The sequence below is a fragment of the Sander vitreus genome, chromosome 6, assembly GCF_031162955.1.
Source record: "Sander vitreus isolate 19-12246 chromosome 6, sanVit1, whole genome shotgun sequence".
Classification (NCBI taxonomy): domain Eukaryota; kingdom Metazoa; phylum Chordata; class Actinopteri; order Perciformes; family Percidae; genus Sander; species Sander vitreus.
In genome coordinates, this window is record NC_135860.1 from 6,675,257 (window position 1) to 6,695,225 (window position 19,969).

The 19,969-nt window shown below is 39.7% G+C and overlaps 1 protein-coding gene across 1 annotated transcript in view; it reads left to right on the forward strand.

Moving 5' to 3' along the window:
- Positions 1-19,969, forward strand: part of syngap1b (synaptic Ras GTPase activating protein 1b) — a 132,313-nt gene that overhangs the window by 93,182 nt on the left and 19,162 nt on the right. The window contains exons 5-14 of the mRNA XM_078251763.1: positions 2,284-2,405; positions 8,913-9,066; positions 9,425-9,523; positions 12,122-12,361; positions 13,814-14,149; positions 14,282-14,426; positions 16,492-16,636; positions 16,797-17,033; positions 18,146-18,347; positions 19,710-19,948. Coding sequence (XP_078107889.1) covers positions 2,284-2,405; positions 8,913-9,066; positions 9,425-9,523; positions 12,122-12,361; positions 13,814-14,149; positions 14,282-14,426; positions 16,492-16,636; positions 16,797-17,033; positions 18,146-18,347; positions 19,710-19,948 — 1,919 coding nt within the window. The remainder of the gene's footprint in view (positions 1-2,283; positions 2,406-8,912; positions 9,067-9,424; positions 9,524-12,121; positions 12,362-13,813; positions 14,150-14,281; positions 14,427-16,491; positions 16,637-16,796; positions 17,034-18,145; positions 18,348-19,709; positions 19,949-19,969) is intronic.

The following is a 19,969-nucleotide window of genomic DNA, read 5'->3' on the forward strand; positions in this document are numbered from 1 at the left end:
AGATGACGAGGTGTCATTTCCCTCCAGTCATTCTCACACTTAATACTGCTATTATGCTATAGGTATACAAATTATATAACTGTGAGTCTTTCAGGATGCACCTGAAAGCTGAATAAGTGAAGCTTCTTTAAGCCGCAGTAGACAGAGAAACCACAAACTGATATTTCATGCATGATTTGAGCTCTAAAGTTACCTTCACAGCTTTCAGTTTAAGGTTTAGAGCATGAAACCAGCTGTGAAACTACATGTATGGTCTACAAGCGTAAACATTTCATTGTTTAGGTTTTAAAATGCTAAAAAAACAAATTTTGGGTGGGAAATGTCACATCTTTTAATTTAGTTTCACTTTTTTACAAGATATTTTTAAGAAGTTACACATTATGTTGAAATATGAATTACTGATCATGACACAAAGTAATCTTCCTTTTAATAAGTGGAACAAGTAAACATGGAGAATTTTGCAATTTTCTCACTTGCTGTCAATGAAATACAATTTGATGGAAAAATTGTCAGGGTTCTTGTACATTTCACACAAATGTCTTATTTCCCCCTTTGAATGGATTGCAGGCCACTGTTGTAAAAACTGCTCACGGTTAAAGTCATGGTTGAAGTCTAATCAGGTTTGTTGTAAACCAAGGGTCTGTCCCAATACCTACACTTGCAGTCCTGATGACTTAGGTTGGTGTTCACCCACGTCGGAAAAGTACCATCACACAGTACACTTAACCAACACTTTATGCACACTTTTTCTGATACGGTTTAGAAGCAGTATTCAGAGCTACAGTACGAAAATGTATCCCACAATTCACCACTGTCACCGTCTACATGTGCCACATGAGTCCAGTTGTTGGCGGTAGCGTTTCCATAGGCAGGCTTAAGAAGGAACAAAAGTTTAATTTTATGACATGTTGGATTCAGCGTGAACAATATGCATGTACAAACTTTGCAGTTATAGCAGAACCACCACATACGGTTATTACGTAACATTTACAATCTGTTCTTCTTGATGGGACTGATAAGAATACCATCGCAGACGCTGTTAAGATAAATATTGAATATCATATCCTTGTATCAAAGATTTTGAGAAATATGTTGCGTCCTTAAAACTTTTATCATACCGAAACCATTAAAATATTTTCATGTTAAGTCACTTTTGTACAGTAGACCGACGACCTTCAAGATCAGTGGTACCCAAAGTGGGTGCGTTTTCACCACATTTACAAAAAACAATGACATTCATATTCATAAAGTTTTTTGATGCGTTTTCAAACCTATCAAAACAGAAGAAGAGCTCGCTGCTTGTCATCGTATTCCGACTCAGTTTTTTTTTTTGGGAGCTCAGCAGTCAGAAAAATAGTGACCATCAGAGCAAAGAGATGGAGAGCTTTAACATGGTAAACAGGGCTCAAAGAAATGCTGATACATCTCAACCGTCAAAAGACTGAGACAACTGAATCAGCAAACAAAAATCAGACTGAACACCACTCAGCTAACAGCTTAATGGAGGTTCCGGCTGCTTGTGGAAGACAGATATCCGTCATTGTCCAATAGCGTGTTCAGTGTGGTATTGCGCGCTGCCGTGTATGTGTGATCTGGCTGTCTCGTCCCTGGTATACATGTTAAAAAGCCAGTTTAGTTAGACCTGTGGGTTGTGCCCCTTGTCTTTGCATCAACATCAGGCTCCATTTAAATGCCTGCAACCTTTTTTGTTGTTGTATTGAATACAAGCCCATTTAAATTTAGAAGAAAGGGGAAAAAAATACATGTCACACAACTGTTGATATTGGGACGGACCCCAACTCATGTTCTCCTTTATCAAGTTATTTGATCATGTAAGGAAGCTCATGTAGGACAAACTGCACAGCTGTTTGTACTGCTGAGCTTGTGGTTGGACTCTATGGCGCACCACTGCCCACCACAGGATCTGTCAGGACACTGCAGTTCCCTGTGACAAGTGGACATGTGTGGCTGTATAATTTCCTGTTGATAATACATTTACCTTGTGTTCTCTCCCGTCACGCGTCATTTGTTTCATTTGTATGTGTCTCCATCTGATTTTGGTGTTACTTAAATACATCTGACACAAACCACACTGACTCCATGGTCTTTATTTAACCATCACACTTTGTCAATCTTTGTATCCTCTCTTCGCCACTCCAATTATCTTCTCCAACTCACGTCAAACCACTTCTTTCTTTCTGTAACTTCGCGCCATGCACAACCTCCCTTTCCTCCTCCATCTGTTTGCCCCTTGTTGTTGCTCTCCTCCTCCACCCGCTCCAGAGTTTCCTCAGTAGAAGGTTGAAGGGCTCGATCAAGAGGGCTAAGAGTCAGCCCAAACTGGACCGAACCAGCAGTTTCCGCCACATGATCCTCCCCCGCTTCCGCAGTGCCGACCAAGACAGGTCAGTGAGTAAGCGTGTGAGAGTGATTTCAAGCATTTGTATGTGGATTAATCTGCTGTGTCAGGCTGTGTTTGGCTGTGTTAATCTGCAAACACAATGTAGTTGCATTTATGTATGAAATCCAGCCCGTCTGTGTAAATGTTATGGCATCACAAACTATTTACTTTTCCATCTACTTATGCAATATTAAGCTTCTCTGTGATTGAAACAGGAAGTGGGGATGGGGCATAACACAGTTAGTGGTCATTCAAAAGTGTAAACCAATTCAGTTAGGAAAAACCCCCCAGGTTTTATTAGAAAATTGGTGTAGAAGGGGAGCCTGCTCAGACATTTGTAATGGTATTATTGTGTTAGGACCATAGATAAGAGCGTCTTGTTAGGACTACAAGTGTGTTTACTGGTACATGAAAAGGTGCCTCTTTTGCTTTTCTATTACATTTTTGTCTTAAAACGCAACAATATAGTATCTATCGCTATCTAGACCTCTTTTTATCTCTCTCTCTCAACCTCTTTTTATCTCTGTGTCCATCCATCACTGTTATAAATTGTTGTTTATTTTACACTCTCAGTGTCACTTACAATTAAAACACTCGGCACCATAGCTGTTTCTCTGCCGGGGTGATGAAAAAGCATCCCCTCTCTCTCCATGGCAACCAGCAGACAGCCATATGGTGGCTGTACAGACCATAATGAGTCAGTGGGATATTTGCTTAATTATACCTCCTCTGTATCATGTACATAGTTGTAGCAGCACTGGCATTCGTCAGGCACAGCAGCACAAGAGTTACACAGCGAATGTTTAAGGGAAAGATGTCCTCAGAGTGCCGAATTTTGGATTGGCAGAAGTTTTTTGGCAGAAACGTTTTTATTTTGTAGGAGAAAAAAATGATATATGACAGAATATACTATATACAATTTTAATTTTTCAGTTTTAAATTAATGTAATGTTTTTTCTAGCTGTTATACAATTAGGATTAACTAATTGTAAGTGTGACATTTTAAATTTCTAAGAACTTTTAGTTTTGGTCTCATTTGCACAAAAACAAACAAATTTCCTCCTTTTCTTAATCTACAGCTCCACCTTGATGAATGGTATGGATGTTATTTTATGTTAGAAATATGCCCAATTGGGAAACAGTACTTCATTAGAAAAGGAGGTGTCCACAATATTTTGTCTATGGCTGCAACTAATGATTATTTTCTTAATTAATCAGTTATTTGTTTGGTCGTTTTGTCACCAAATACTAAAATATCCCAATTTCCACAATCAGAATTCCCTAACGCCCAACATGACGTTTCACACAACTTGTTTTGTCCAACCAACAGTCCAAACCTCAAAGATATTCACTGTTACTGTCACATAAGATGAAGATGAGCAGAAAGCTGGAACAAGATAATTTAAATGTTTTGAATGTTTGCTTGAAAAATGACTCCATAGATTGTCAAAATAATTGCTAATTAATTGTCTGTCAATCGACAAATAAATCTAAGCTTAAATTTTGTCCATTCAGTTTATCTGTAAGCTCCCACCGGACAGCTGCAACCAAGACAAACTCAAACTTCAAATGTGAACAAGGTCATCTTGATAATCTAAACACAGGGCAACAGTGCACTCAGGAGAGCGCTAAAACCTTTCCTGAGCCAGGTGCAGCCAGGTCTGCCAAGGTGCGTTTCCACATGATTTATTCATTTGGGAAGGTTGTACAGATGTCTATTATCCACCACTGGTCTGAGGAGACACGGAACGGACAAAAAAGTCAAGTCGAGCTTGTCTGCCATTTTCACAGCTTCTGGTTTACTCTGGGTGTTTTCTGCCAGGCATGTCAGCGAACATCTGCAGCTTTGATCATTATTATTCATTTTTTCTTTTTTTTCTTCTATTTATCCAGAGAGAGTTTGCTGAGAACACTTTTCAGCATGGACTGAAATTCATGAAGCAATACACATGCCTCTGAGCTCCCAAACAGGCTCTAAAACAAGGATATTTATTTTTGCACATATTTTTTCAATAATTACTTTTAACTGATTCTTCCTGCAAATGCCCAATGGCTCTCAGAGTTTCCTTCCCTTGCAGGACTGTAGGTCACCCTGTCATATAACTCATACATAATTGTTCTGTATATGGTAGCCTGTTTTTTTTAGCAGAGCTTCAGTGTCCTGTGATGACCTAAATGCAAATTAGAGCATAATGTTCTGTTTATTTTTATTATCAATTATACTGTTTTATTACTCTTTTTTTAATTGTTAGATTAATTGTTTAGCCTATAAAATGTCACAAAATTGTAAAATGCCTGTTATAATTTTCCAGAGCCAGAGGTGATGTCTTCAAGTATGTTTTCTTTTTTTTTGTCCAAAACCTAAAGATGTTCAATTTGCAATCATGCTCCCAACTTGTTAAATATGGCAGCTTGGTCAGTGGCCCTCAGCGTCTGATGCCGACGCCCAAGACACCCTTATACATCCATGGCTTTAGAGTTTGTATAAGACGCACCAGGCTTTTAACTGCTGGACCGCGGCACTGTGCTATGACAATAGGTGCTTTCCGACCGGATAGCACTTGTACTTTTTAGAGGAAAAAGAAGAAGAACTACTCTCTCGCAAAATCTTTTTTTTCCGTTTGCATTCCCACTGGCCAAGTGGCCATATGGGACTGGTAGGAGGGGTAAGGGAGTGACGCAAGCACGGCAACGGTCTTTATAACATCGTCACTAGACCTTAGCGCCACATACAACAACAACAAAGCAGCATTCCGTCCATTCTCGTAGTAATTCACATAATGTTTTGCTCAACACAGACGGGGCTTTATTATACTCAAAACAGACCCCGCCTCTGCCTGCTGCGCTGTGGACGTGTGTGTGTGTGTGTGTGTGTGTGTGTGTGTGTGTGACGGCCAGTGAGCCGCAGGACACGCTTGTGGAGTTTAACTCCGAAAAGACAGTTAAACAAACGAACCGTCAACGGCGAATTAAAAGCCTCTTATTTACGAGAGCGGTCTGAGAGACCTCCAGCTCACAGCGAGGTGTCTGAGCATGACTGGCTGAGCGACGAGCTAGAGGCCGGGGCAGGCGCTTGCTGGCTGTCGCCTCACTTCATGGAGCTTCTCAACTCCGAAAACTTTGAAGCAAATTGTCAATTCGGCATCAGTTTTCCCAAGACTGCCTATTTTCGAACTCTAAACAATTAATTTCTCGCCTAAAACGTTGTCAGAAGTGAATTTAATAATGAATAAGATGGTGAAAATTGTTAAAAATGTCCTGTTGTTGTCTGTCTGCAAGTTCCGAGTTGGCATAAGTTGGTTGACTTATAAGTTCGACCAATCAAGTACACCTAGGAAAAGGGAAAAGACCCTGCTCTGAAGTAGGAGCTAAAAAACTACTGCGGCCAGAGGAACTTAAAAATCCCCACACGAAAAAAGTGTTCTAGGAACGTTTAGTTCTAAGAACTGCAAAAATGTTTTCCTACACCTAACCAAGTAGTTTTGTTGCCTAAACCTAACCATATACACTTCCTGCACGTTGAAGAAAAATGAAGCCAAAGGGGTATCCAGGGTGTTAGAAACGTGACGCCAAGGTGTTCTGACCAGGATGGTTGGGAGAGAGAATGAGTGGATCATATAAAGCAGCGAAAAGTTGCAAATGCTTGAGAAGTTGGAACCTGCAAATTTGTGGTATTTATGCTTGATAAATGACTGAAATGATGATCAATTATTGATCTGTCAAAATTTTTTGGATTCTTTTAGCTTTCAAATGGCCTCACATTGTAACATGACTTATAAAGGCTTAAATTAACGTTTCTTTTCATTATCGATTCATCTGCTCATCATTTTTTACATTAAAGCTGTGGTAGGCAGTATATATTTGGCATCGTTGGGCAACATTTTCATAACCTTTCAGCATATTGCAATTCAAGTGTTTTGTGAAAAAAAACTAGACTTTTGCACCTCATCATGCCTCTGTTTTCAGGCGTTTAAAAATCTCACCCGTGACGTGAGACTTTGGCCAATCACAGGTCATTTCAGAGAGAAAGAGCATTCCTAATGGCTGTACTACACATGCAGACTGAGAGGGGAGTGGGAAAGCTGCAGGAAGAGGTCTCACTCTACTGGAAATTCTGACATTTTTTGCTTTCTACCTACTGCAGCTTTAATCGATTAATAATTTAGTCTATGAAATGTCATTCTGAAAAGCCCAAGGCAATGTCTTCAAATGTCTAGCTTTGTCCGACTGACCAAAAATCAAAGATATTCAATTTAAAATGATTTGAAACAGACAAAACCAGAAATTCCTCTCACGTTAGAAGCTGGAAGCAGCAAATGTTTGACCTTTTTGCTTGATTTACTGTAATGGCTTCAAAATTGTTGCAGAATAACTTTCTGCCAATGTACTAATTGATTAATTTTGTTTCAGCTTTACTTATATAGTTTGTTAGTTCAGGTAAATTTCTTTGCATAGTGTTGGCTCTCAGATGTGTTCACAGTGATGAGAAAAAAAAACATGTTCTCAATATCTCTAAATGTTAAGTGTAGAATTGTATTTGCTAATTGAATCCTTGTTTGCAGTCTATCATCACTGGTGCTTAGGTTGTTTTCTCAGATGTGAGCTTCATCAGTCGTGACGTGTTAAAAACAATTTGCAAGGTGTGTGTGTGTGTGTGTGTGTGTGTGTCTTTTTTCTCGTTTTACTCTTCCTGCGCATCAGCTCCCCACTGAGACTCTGCGTAGACCTTCTTTTACCTCCAGCACTTTTGCTCTCTTCTCTGCCCCCTCTTTCCACACTCCTTCCCTTTTTTTCCTCTAATCCATGCTCTCACGTTCCTCCTCTCCAAAGGATCCACTGTTAACATAATCAAAGTGATTTCCTCTGAGAGGTCTCTTCTCTCTCGATCCCCTCACCCCTTCCTCTCCCAGCCTTTCCTTCTCTCACATCCCATCATGACCTCCCCCACTCTTTCTCTCTTCTCTTCTGTATTCCCCTCAATCTGACTCATTCCTTTGGGTCTATTTTTATCTCTCTCTCCCTCCTCGGTCCCCTACATGTATTCAGTGCTCTGTTTATGAACGTTATGATTGAACATAGACAAAAGCCGTGCGAGCTCACAGGAGAAGCTGAGAGTCGGACGCAGCACGGAGGACATACAGTATCTTTTCTTTCTTTTTTTTCCTGATTTCCATCCTCCCTTTTCTTCTCTGAGGGGCTTCGTCACACCTGACCATCCCTCCTCGCTCTCTGGTTAGACTCACTGCATGTCATCATGCGTCTTTCATACAGTATACTTATAGTGACTGCTTTTCATGTCTCTGTGTGTGTGGGAGTAAGTGTGTAGGTGAGCATGATGGATGGGCTTTAAACCTTTTTCACTTCTATGTGTCTCAGGGTTAATCATATTATTAAGAATCATCTTTAAAATGTTATTTTTTCCTGCAGGGGAAAGGCTGGAAGTATCTGTAAAGACAGCTACGTAAATACTGTTTTTTGCCCTCAGTCATCTTTAATTTTTGACAAAAACTGACAAAAAGATAAAACTGTGTATAATTGCTGACACGACACGAGCAATTATGTACATTTCAAGGTATGTACAAGGTTATAATGAGCATTTCAGAATTTTCACTTGGATTCTCCTAAAAATTCAACTACTGAATCTTGTGCTATTAGAAGCTTGATCAGTCTGTCCACTTCACAGCTGCCTGTTAAATTATTAACAATGAATAGTTTCAAAATGTTCATTATTTTTCATGTCCTGAAGTGTAGCATCTACTCTTTCTCTCCCTTTGGCTCTTGGCGATACAAGGTTAATATTGTACTGCAGCTTTGACTAATTACTTGCTGTCGATAGCCAGTTAAAATGTTGGAAAGTCAGAAATACTATAAAGTCAGTGTAGGCAACATCTTAGCAGAACCTAGAATCCAATTGTGGCGTTTTTCCTGCCTCTGCCTTAGGGCTGGGCAATATATCAATATTATATATATATATATATTATATATCAATATCGTGATATGAGACTAGATATCGTCTTAGATTTTGGATATCGTAATATCGTGATATGACATAAGTGTTGTCTTTTACTGGTTTTAAAGGCTGCATTACAGTAAAGTGATGTACTGTTCTGAACTTACCAAGCTGTTCTAGCTGTTCTATTATTTGCCTTTTCCCCACTTAGACATTATGTTCACATAATGATGATTATTTATCTAAAATCTAAGTGTGAAGACATTTTGTTAAAGCACCAATTGTCAACCCTAGAATATCACCGCAATATCAATATCGAGGTATTTGGTCAAGAATATCGTGATATCTGATTTTCTCCGTATCGCCCAGCCCTACTCCGGCTACAGTAAGAGTAGTCGAAGCTTTTTCTATGTTGTATATTTTGCCGATATTCAACTTCGCAGACAGACACATCTCGAGTTACCAGCTGAGCTATTCATAGACACAGACTAAAGTGTAACGCAACCTTCAATAAAAGAGCCTCCCCTCTCCACATCTAACCACAACTATCACTCCTCCCAGGACCCGTTTGATGCAGAGCTTCAAAGAGTCCCACTCCCATGAGTCCTTGCTGTCTCCCAGCAGCGCTGCCGAGGCGCTGGACCTCACTCTGGACGAGGACGCCGTCATCAAACCTGTCCACTCGAGCATTCTGGGACAAGAGTACTGCTTTGAGGTGAGAACTGAGCTGCACGGTGTGGACAAACAATTGCACACTCGCACATAAAGCGGAGTGTACAGAGCAGTACAATAGCACCAAAAAAATGTTGTTCCATCCTGACAAGTGATATGAAAGAGACTGTGAATTGAAAGTGTTTTTACATGTGAAGAATAAAAGAAACAAGGACACTGAGATGAGCCCTAGTCCCTAATAATTCGCTGCAGGAGTCTGTCAGCTTTTCCATCATATTTCCATTAGTGGAACATGACAGAGGTTGAGAGTGAATACAAGACATTGTTTTGGCGCCTTAGTTGCAGTCTCCATAGTAACTAATGGCTGTGGTTGTTGAATTTACCATTGGCTATAACCTCAGGTGACTACGGCATCGGGAACCAAGTGCTTTGCGTGTCGCTCAGCTGCAGAGAGAGACAAATGGATCGAGAACCTGCAGAGAGCTGTCAAGCCCAACAAGGTGAGGGGAGAGAAAGGGATGCGGTAGAGGAAGAAAAAAAAAAAAGGATGATCCCTCTGTCTGTGTGTCTCTCTCTCTCCTCCCCGTCTCCCGTTGTTGTCTGTTTTCAATAAGAGCGCACCGCTTCATTTCTCTGTGTGAACTCCATCCTCGTGTCTGTGTGTGTCTGTGTTGAACAATTTAGCCGCTTCTCCACGCAAATATTAAAGCTGCACAAGGTAGTGTTGCTGGGTGGAGGATCCAGATTGCTGTTTTTGAAAAGCTTTGATAGCCACAAATCAGGTAATGTGATGTCAGTAAATTGCACACCGCAGGCTCATGTTTACCAACCCAGCGTGTCTGTGATACTTGATACTAAAGGATACTGAAGGGACAAGAGGCAACAGATTGAATATTGGTGAGTCCAGGTCCCTTCTCACTGTGGGCCTCATGCAAGAAACAATTGAAAAAGAGTGAAAAGATTGGTTCTTAAAGAGCCCTGTAGGAGTAAAGTAAGAGATTTTCTCGCACTTAGAATTTTCTTTTTGGCACAAAGGAAATTCAGAGAGGTCCAGACCTGTAAAGATGCCTTTCCTCATTTATTTGACCTTTTCTTTTAATACCTTAATATGAATGAGTTCGGAGTTTAAATATGATATCGAAAATATATATGTATATATTTATGACAAACTTATTTGAAAGTTGAGGGTTTTAAGATTGTATGATTTTTTATTGGCTCAGGGTTGTTTTGCAGGTTATATTGCACCTGCCAGTGAAACATTGCCTACTGTAGGCTATAATATTATCCCGTATAATATCTCCATGACTGTCATGTCCCCTTGACCGCATGTCTAACATGCACCTCCTTGTGGAAAGGAGACACTCATCTGGATGAAACGGTTTGTCCAGTTATGGGAGTTTGGCAAATCCGACTTGGATCACTCAGACGAACAAACCTCACAGTAAATAAAGAGTGGTTTAGGATGACAATAGGAAAATGTTCTTGCATGAGGCCCAATGTCAGTGTGTTCATATCTGACACCAGATTACAGTTAATAAGTACAGATGGTATGCAGCTCTACTATAAGATTTAAGCAGATATAATGGTGTATTTTCACATAAAAAATATTTCCTAGTGCAGCTTTAAGGTACTGTGATTTTATGTCCATCCTCACAGCTTTAAAAAAACAAAACAAAAAAAAAAACACATCAAACAACAAATCTCAGTCCTTTATGTCGGCTCAAAAACCAATATCCTAATTTTTACCCAGATTACATAGTTCTGTAAAAGTGTCCCATATCTCGCTGTTATCAAAAAAAAGTGAACAGGCATGCAAGAGATGCCGCTTTGATGGCAACCAGGGACTAAGTTATTAAGCCAGACTGAGATGAAACATCGCCCTAGCTGAATGCCTCGTCCAGATGCTTCGGCCGCGGGGGTCCTGGCTGAGTCACAGAGCTCCAAGGACTCCACACGGGGGCTCTTTCCAAAATCGTCCCCCTCCTACCCCTAAACAACATGCCCCGTGCATCTCAGACCAGATGCACTGACAGAGATAAGACTTACTGCAGAGACACAGATTATCATTATGCTTCTTAACTTTCTGGAGCCTTTTAATTCCCTCTTTGAGCTTCAAGCATTTGTTTTTTCAAAAGGAGAGCATCCACTTCAACCCTGCCTTCGTGTTTTACTATTTTTTTGGAAGTAAAATCGAGATCTGACTGAAACTAGGGAAGATGTAACATGATATGAAGGCGTAGGACTCAGGCCCTTGCTGCTGCACTGTATGTGCACTAGCAAACTGAGCCACCAGATGCCCAGCACATTCAAACTCAGACATTTGGAATTAATTATGCCTTGTGTTTGGCGCCGGTTATCAAAGAGCATACAAATGGAGAACTTAAGAACTGTGGATCTAGCTGATGCTCACATACTGAGTCGTCAAAATTAGGACTTAAATAGCCTGAAGCAAACGGGGCTAACAACAATGGCATTTGAGCCCAATTGAAATGACTCAATGACCCCCCCTCCCCGTTCGCTGAAACATCACTCTGCAATCAACACTGCACTCTCTGTCTCCCATGGGGGATGTCAAATATAGCTTGGGCTTTGTGATCATGATTAGGAAGTGTAGCTGTCTACAGAAACATTACCACCATTGTTTGTCCCGTGTCTTTGCAGCACATGTGCATTGTGTCATTTGTGTCTTTCTACGTTTAAGTGAATTACTTTTTTCAGCCAGTGAAACCACTCACCTACTCTTATCCTCCACGTTGTCTGTTATCTTTCTTCTCTGTCTGTTTCTCTGTCATGCTGTTGTCTGTCTCTGCATTCAAGTCCAGAATTGAGAGCAAATGATCAAGTATAGCCTCCGATCCACAGTAGCTCAACCTCCATGTCACCAGCTATTTCTTTCCTGTCATTTACTCCCGCAGCTGGACCTGCTGTCGCACTTTATTCACACATGCTGTCTCTATTTCCATATCTCAGAACTTTTTTTCTTTGCTGTTTGTCATGCCCCCTCCCCCCCTTTGCATTGTATCATCTTCTCTTGGAAAGCGTTTTTAATGACAGTGTATGCACTTGACCTTATTTGACCTGACTTCATCTCCACGCAGGACAACAGCCGGAGGGTGGACAATGTGCTCAAACTGTGGATCATCGAGGCCCGCGAGCTTCCAGCCAAGAAACGCTACTACTGCGAACTTTGTCTGGACGACATGCTGTACGCACGCACCACCAGCAAGCCCCGCACCGACACCGTTTTCTGGGGCGAGCACTTTGAATTCAACAACCTGCCAGCCGTCCGCAACCTACGCCTTCATCTATACAAAGAGACAGACAAGAAGAGACGCAAGGTGACAAAGAGATCTGTAGGGTAACATGGAGGTCTGACAGTGGCTAGTTTGACAGAAGCACTGTAGTAATATTTGGCTTATTTGAGCATTTTGTTGCCTACAGATGTGCTATGATTTCATAGTTTAAAATGACTCAATCACTCAAATATACCTAAAATTAATTCTAAAGTGGCTATAATGTAATACAATTAATCATATAACTATGTGACAGTGTAAAAGGGGTCACTCATAATGATGACCCTACAGAGAATTATCATCCAAACCTGGAGCTCCCCTCAGCTTTGTAGTTTCAGGTCATTGTTTAGCTGTTCAAACTGCAACTTTACTGTTTTGGTTCAGTCTCTCCGCTCACCTAGGGTCATGTTTAGCCACAGCAGGCAGCTATTTTCAGCAAAAAAGCTCTAAAAACCAACTTTACAGTACCTTCCCAGCACCAAACGGCAGACAAACACAGTTAGAGACTACTTGGAGGAGCATTAAAGAGCAGCTAAAGAGCCGGATATTTCCCTCAGGAAATGGTAAGGACCACAAACAGAACTTAAAGAGAGTGAATATTGGATTCACGTTACTAATAAGAACCAGTTTTTTAACAAGTTCGCCATATATAACTTATAAGGTGATGATATTCCTGAAAGTGAATTTTAAAGTTAGAAGTCAGTAGAAAGTCTTTCTCAGCCCTGGCACAGCCCCCTTCTCCTCCAGCATTTGTATAACAGAAATGAACAATTTGTCTTATTAGAGCATCACTTCAACAAAAACAAGGAGATGAGAAAATAACATACTGTGAGGATGTAACATTATGCAAAATAGCTGCATTGTCATTCAGTGGTTTAATAATAAAATAGCCAATAGCAAAATGGGGTCTTGTCTGTGATGGCATTGCTTTTGTCTTTGTCATTTGCTTTAATGGCTTCATAACAAAACACTTGTGAATATGAATATGCAAAATCCATAGTTTGGGTTGCAGGGAAACTGCAGTGAGTCTGTTCAAAAGCAGAGTGCCGGCTCAAAAGAAGAAAATCCAGAAACAATCGTAATTGATGATGTAATCATTGAGTCATTGCCATGGATCAACAAACCTATCAGCCCCCTGTGGATACAGAGTGTTAAGACCATTTTTATTTGGCATATTTTTTGCCCCTTTAGGTTTTGTCACTTTTGGAAATATATTTTTTAAGCAAGAGAATAAATAGTGAGTCACAAATTTGATAATTTCTTTTCTCAATAGCAAAACAACTAATTTCTAGCTTCAAACGACACTGCAGGGATCCAGTGTTAGTCTTGCTATTCGTTACTTATTTAGTGAAAAAGCTTTAAATTAACTTTTTTTTTTTACATTTTAGACTTTTTATAAAATGCTCACAGTAGAGGCGAACCTTTCTTTGACACATGCTTATCTCGATAAATATCTTTTTTTCTCTCTCTCTCTCTCTCTCTCTCTCTGTCTCTAAGGAAAAGAGCACATACTTAGGACTTGTAAGCATCCCCATCTCAAGCATCACTGGACGTCAGTTTGTGGAGCAGTGGTACCCGGTCATCCAGCCCAGCGTCCTCACCAAGGGAGCTGGTGGCGGAGGGGGGAAGATCATCAATGCATCCCTACGCCTCAAATCCCGCTTCCAGACCATGAACATCCTGCCCATGGAGCTGTACAAGGAGTTTGCAGAGTACGTCACCAATAACTACCGCACCCTGTGTGCTGTGCTGGAGCCTGTGCTGAGTGTCAAGAGCAAAGAGGAAGTGGCCTGTGCATTGGTGCATATACTGCAGAGCACAGGGAAAGCTAAGGTAGGGACACCTCTATGTGACTAATCGGTATGTGAAAATTTGCCAAAACAAAGCTTTTTCAGTCCTTTTTTATTTCTGCGGTAAACATTATGTATAAGAAAGAACAATAATGAAGTTCCTTCTGTTCTCTAGGACTTCCTGTCAGACATGGCGATGTGCGAGGTAGACAGATTCATAGACCGAGAACACCTTATCTTCAGAGAGAACACTCTGGCCACCAAAGCCATAGAAGAGTACCTCAAACTGATCGGACATAGGTACCTCAAGGATGCTATAGGTGAGCCAGAACAGTGGGGCATTTGACACTTGATTTTGTCACTGTATAAACTGAAGCAACTGTGCAACACCAAATAGAAATTGATTTAATATTCAGGAGATTAACTTTTGGAAGCGTTGGAATGGCAAAACTTTTAATTAATGGAATAATCCACCCTAAGATACTGTTATCCGCTTTCTCTCAGTCTGCCTCCTTTTTTTTGCTTGACGGGAGCAATGTTTTATATTTTCCACCTTTTCATATCTCTGCACATATTGAAGGATGTGATTAGCCAAGTACAGCTCAAGTGCCTGATGTCTGTGCGGTCAAGAAGCAGTTCTTCTCAAAAGTAGAGAAATACAGCTTCCCTAAAGGGAAGGACATACAGTATAATATATTGTACTCATTAGCCTAATTTCATTAATGAATGTTTTCACAAGCACATACAAAATCATAAGAAAAAAAAATACTTTTTTATTGATCCCTGAGGGGATTTTTTTCTCTCTGTTATTTTTTAACATTACACTCAGGCCTGACATACACACACATGCACAAACATATACACATGCATTAATGGAGAGATGTGAAGGGAACTAGCACCTCTCAAGCTACCAGTCCACACTCCGTACTTGGTCTGTACGGGGACTTAAAGCAGCGACCCTAGGTTCCCGAGCCAAATCCCCACAAACTGAGCTCTTGCCACCCTGACAATTGTATTGTAGTTTGGAACTATACTCAGCAAAAAAAGAAACGTCCTGTCACTTTCAACTGCTTTTATATTTTAAGCAAACTTAACATATGCAAATATTTGCATGAACATTAAAAGATTTAACAACTAAGACATAAACTGAACAATGTTCATGTGTTATTCATGGAATAATGTGTCCCTGAACAAAGGGGGGGGGGGGCAAAATCAAAAGTAGCCCTCAGTATCTGGTGTGTACCTGTCCAGCAGGTGTTATATTCGGATGTATTGCCCTGGCCACGTCTGCTGTCCTCATGCCTCCTTGCACCATGCCTAAGGCACGTTCACGCAGATTAGCAGGGACCCTGGGCGTCTGGTGTTTTTCAGAGTCAGTAGAAAGGTCTCTTTACTTTCCTAATTTTCTTTTAACTGTGACCTTAATTGTCTACCGCCCTTAAGCTGTTATTGTCTTTTTGACCGTTCAACAGGTGCATGTTCATTCATTGTTTATGGCTCATTGAACAAGCATGGATAACATTGTTTAAACCCTTTACAATGAAGATCTCTAAAGTTATTTTAATTTTTACAAAAGTATCTTTAAAATGCAGTGTCTTGAAGTTCTTTTTTTGCTGAGTTTACTATGGTCAACCACCATTACTCTTGATACATTTCAACAGGAAGTTGAAATGAGACAAGATAATGTAATTTCATGGTAAAAGTAAAAAGAAATGCAGCTAAATTAAAAGTAGCATCTCAAACTGCTTTACATCAAATTGTATATATTAAAAAACATGTAAACAAATAAAAAGTGGCAAACAAAATTTTAAAATATAATATATTATTCATAATATAATAGATATAATCAAATAATGAAAGGGTAGAATGATGAGAACAAACTTTAGATCAAGATGAAACAAAATAAAACCACCAAAATAAAATAAGACCACTTTAAATGTTGTCCTTTGTAGAATCTCTTTTTGTCCTAATTTAATTTCAAGTACTGTAGTTGTTACACATCCAATATGTAATATGTAGACTGTTCCTTTCTTTTCTTAGAATTACTTTCTACTTAGAAAATTGATATGTTTTAGTTAAAAGTGAGTGTTTTGGCTCAAAGATACAGCCTACTAGAGTTGCTCAAAGGTTTGACTTCAAGTTACAGTAGTTAGCTTGTTGGATATTTAGCCTGCCACCCAGGCTTCCCAGCTTTGTCTTGGTTTTACCGTTATGACTCTTTACCCAAACTGCAGAATGTCTTGTGGCAACACTACATTTGGTCTGTTGAATTTGCTGCTTTTTACTCTCCCATAATAGATTCCTTTTTGCTTTGTGAATTAACGACACTGAACTGATCTTGGTGATTTCTACCATGTTGCTGTTACTAATGAAATTTATTTTTAGGGGAGTTCATAAGGGCCTTGTATGAGTCAGAGGAAAATTGCGAAGTGGATCCCATGAGAACACCACCCTCTGTGCTCCCAGACCACCAAGCCAATCTCCGAATGTGCTGTGAACTAGCACTCTGCAAGATCGTTAACTCCCATTGGTAAGTAGCTACTGTATGCAATGCTTTGTTTTGAGTGTGTCTATTCCTATCTGCTATTATAAAGACACATTAGACTTCAGATTATTTAATAGGGAACTGGAGAAACTCTGAATCTCCAAGTTTGTTTCTGATTCTGACTTGTAGTATATCCTTTTCACAGTGTTTTCCCTCGAGAGCTAAAGGAAGTTTTTGCCTCCTGGAGAGTGCGCTGTGCTGAGCGAGGTCGGGAAGACATCGCCGACCGTCTCATTAGTGGTTCCCTCTTCCTGCGCTTCCTGTGTCCTGCCATCATGTCCCCATCACTCTTCAACCTCACCCAGGAGTATCCCGACGAGCAGACTTCACGCACGCTCACCCTGATTGCGAAAGTAGTGCAAAACCTGGCCAACTTCTCCAAGTCAGTTTTATTTCAAGCTTTTTTAATTTACAGCTTTTACACTTTGCATCCAGTTACTCACCACTACACACTAGTACACACCACAGTATATAACATGCTTAAACAGCAAGCATTCAGTCAAAACCTATAATCAATCAAACATAAAAACATAGAAGCAACCATCTCCTCTTGAAGTACAAAAAAACAGGCCCCCAGTGCCTTTATTTCTGAACTAAAATCTTAATTTAGTGTTCCTTTGTGAAGTCAATTAAAATACATGAAATACTCAAATTTTTTCACGTTTAAATATGTTCGGTTTTTCCTGCAGTGCTTAAAATGTTTATCAAATTAATATCTGGAGTCATATTGGAAAACAATAATACACGCATAGTTTACCTGCATTCATATTTATAATTAGAAAATAAATGTTAGACACACTGAAACAATGGATACATTAGTAAATGACAGTGTCATTTGCATAAAGGCATAATAATAGGCAAGATTTGGAACATTTGTACCCAACTATATTGATGAAATGGTGAATATTTGTGGGCCGAGGACTGAACCCTGGGTACACCTCCAGACATGTTCATTACTTCGTAACAGCAAGTTTTGCCCTTTTTTGTACTTATGAAAAGTATCATGTTTGTTCACGCTTTGAATAAAACCGACATACCGTACATGAGTTTCCATTATAACGCTATTTTGGTTTAAAATGTTCCCTAATTTTCCATCATATTGTGCTAAAAACGTCAACAAATATTTTTAAGTCGCTGGACCCCAAATAACAGGCATTGCTGTGCTGTAACTAATAATATAAATTTGTCTCAGTTTAGTTTATTTGACTCATAACCACATAGTAAGTGATGTATTAAATGTACCATGTGCAGCTCTCATTTTAAACCAACACATTTGTTTATATTCATGGATTATTCACACCAAAATGTACTGTAATGTCTTGGTCTTGACAAGATGGCAGTCAACATAATGGACCTTTTTTGTAAGAAAGAGGATCTCAGTTTAAAAGTTATCCTCAGTTATCATCACCATCATGTGTTGCTCACTTGTTTTGTTGTTCACTTTCTATTCTCTTTCATCTCCTCAATGGCCTTTTCTTTCTTTCCCACCTGCAGGTTCGGCAATAAAGAGGAGTACATGTGTTTCATGAATGAGTTTTTAGAGATGGAATGGGGCTCCATGCAGCAGTTCCTGTACGAGATCTCCAACGTGGACAGTGTCAGCAATGCAGGCGGCTTTGAGGGATACATCGACCTGGGCAGGGAGCTGTCCATACTCCACAGTCTTCTCTGGGAAGTCATAGCTCAGCTCAGCAAGGTAAACCCAAACATGACCCATCATCTATGCCATTATAAACTATTTTCTTTTTAGATTTGTCATATTTTTACTAGGGCTGTCAATCGATTAAAAAATTTAATCTAATTAATTACATACTCTGTGATTAATTAATCGAAATTAATCGCATACATAATTAATGGTGCCTGAACCGATACTTTTTAAGAAAGTAAAAAAAGAAAAGAAAAAAAAAGGGTACTAAACAACAGTTGGTGACATTTAAAGAACGGCTTGTTTATTGCTAAGGCCATATGGTCAAAATGAAATGATTTAATAATAATGTATAACAATAACTAATTACAGTAGTAAATTGCTGTTGAACCATCAGATGGGAAAAGGACATTTACAATAACTTTGCACCACGAGACTGTAGTTTACCAGTTTCATTGAACGCACCGGCTGCGTTGTTTCTCCGACGGCAGCTGCAGATTGTTACATACCGGTGTTGAATCCTCTACAGTAAAACACAGTCACACTTTACACCGTTTAGCATTAGCTGTCACCATTTTAACCGTGTTTAATCCAGCTACTAGCTAGCGGTAAGCTAACGTTAGCTGCTGTCGAGTATAGTGTTAGCTAGCGTCATGTGCAGCGGTGTTTGTGTTTCAGAGCATCAGAGAGAAGTGCAGACATATCAGTGGCACCAGATTTCGGTAGCCAGGGTTGGCAGGAAGAAGATTTTTACAAGTAAATGTTCCAATTAATGATCCAGGCAGAACATTCTTGTCGCGTTGTTTTTTCTCAGATTAACGCGTTATTTTGACAGCCCTAATTTTTCCACAGGCTTTCCCTAAAGTTTTTATCACAACTTGAGTTTTTATCAATTATTCATTGTTCTTATTTGGTAATACTGCTGTATTTTTGATCACTTTACCATACATGTTTTAGAAACCTACATTGTACTCTCATGTAAAGGGAAATAAAAAATAGCTACACATGATAATATATTAGTCCAGTACAAAACCACCAGTAATTATGGCTTAAATGAAATAAATGTTCTAAAGATGAGTGAACACATTTCTGACAACAAAAGTCATATTTATTTCAGAGCTGTTGCATTGAATAGCATTACATTTTGCAGGTTGTCATGTTATTGTGTCCACCTCTTGTACATCACTTCAGGTTGTATTACCAAGAAGCCAAACTCAGACTCCATATGTTATTTCAGGATCGAATTCTCAACAATTTGGTCTCAAAAGTGTCTCAGATTTCCTTGATAAATGAGGCTGTAAGTCCTTAATCAGCCTTGAGCCGTCATTAACTTAGGTGGAGGTGGACATATGGCATTTTAATGAAACCCTTACACTAGATAACTCAAAAATAAACAATTTTTTAAATCCGCAGCAAAACTCAGCAAAACTGGTTTTCTTTGAACCACAGGATGCTATCATCAAACTGGGTCCTTTGCCTCGCCTCCTGAATGACATCAGTATGGCCTTGCGTAACCCACACCTCCAGAGGCAGCCCAGCCATCAGACAGACAGGGTGCAGGAGAGGCAGACAGACAGGCTGCTGTCACGACCGAGCTTCAACAGGGGCATCTCATCCGAGTTCCAAAATCTCATGATGAGAGATCTTAATAGGTCGGTGACGTTAAACACCAA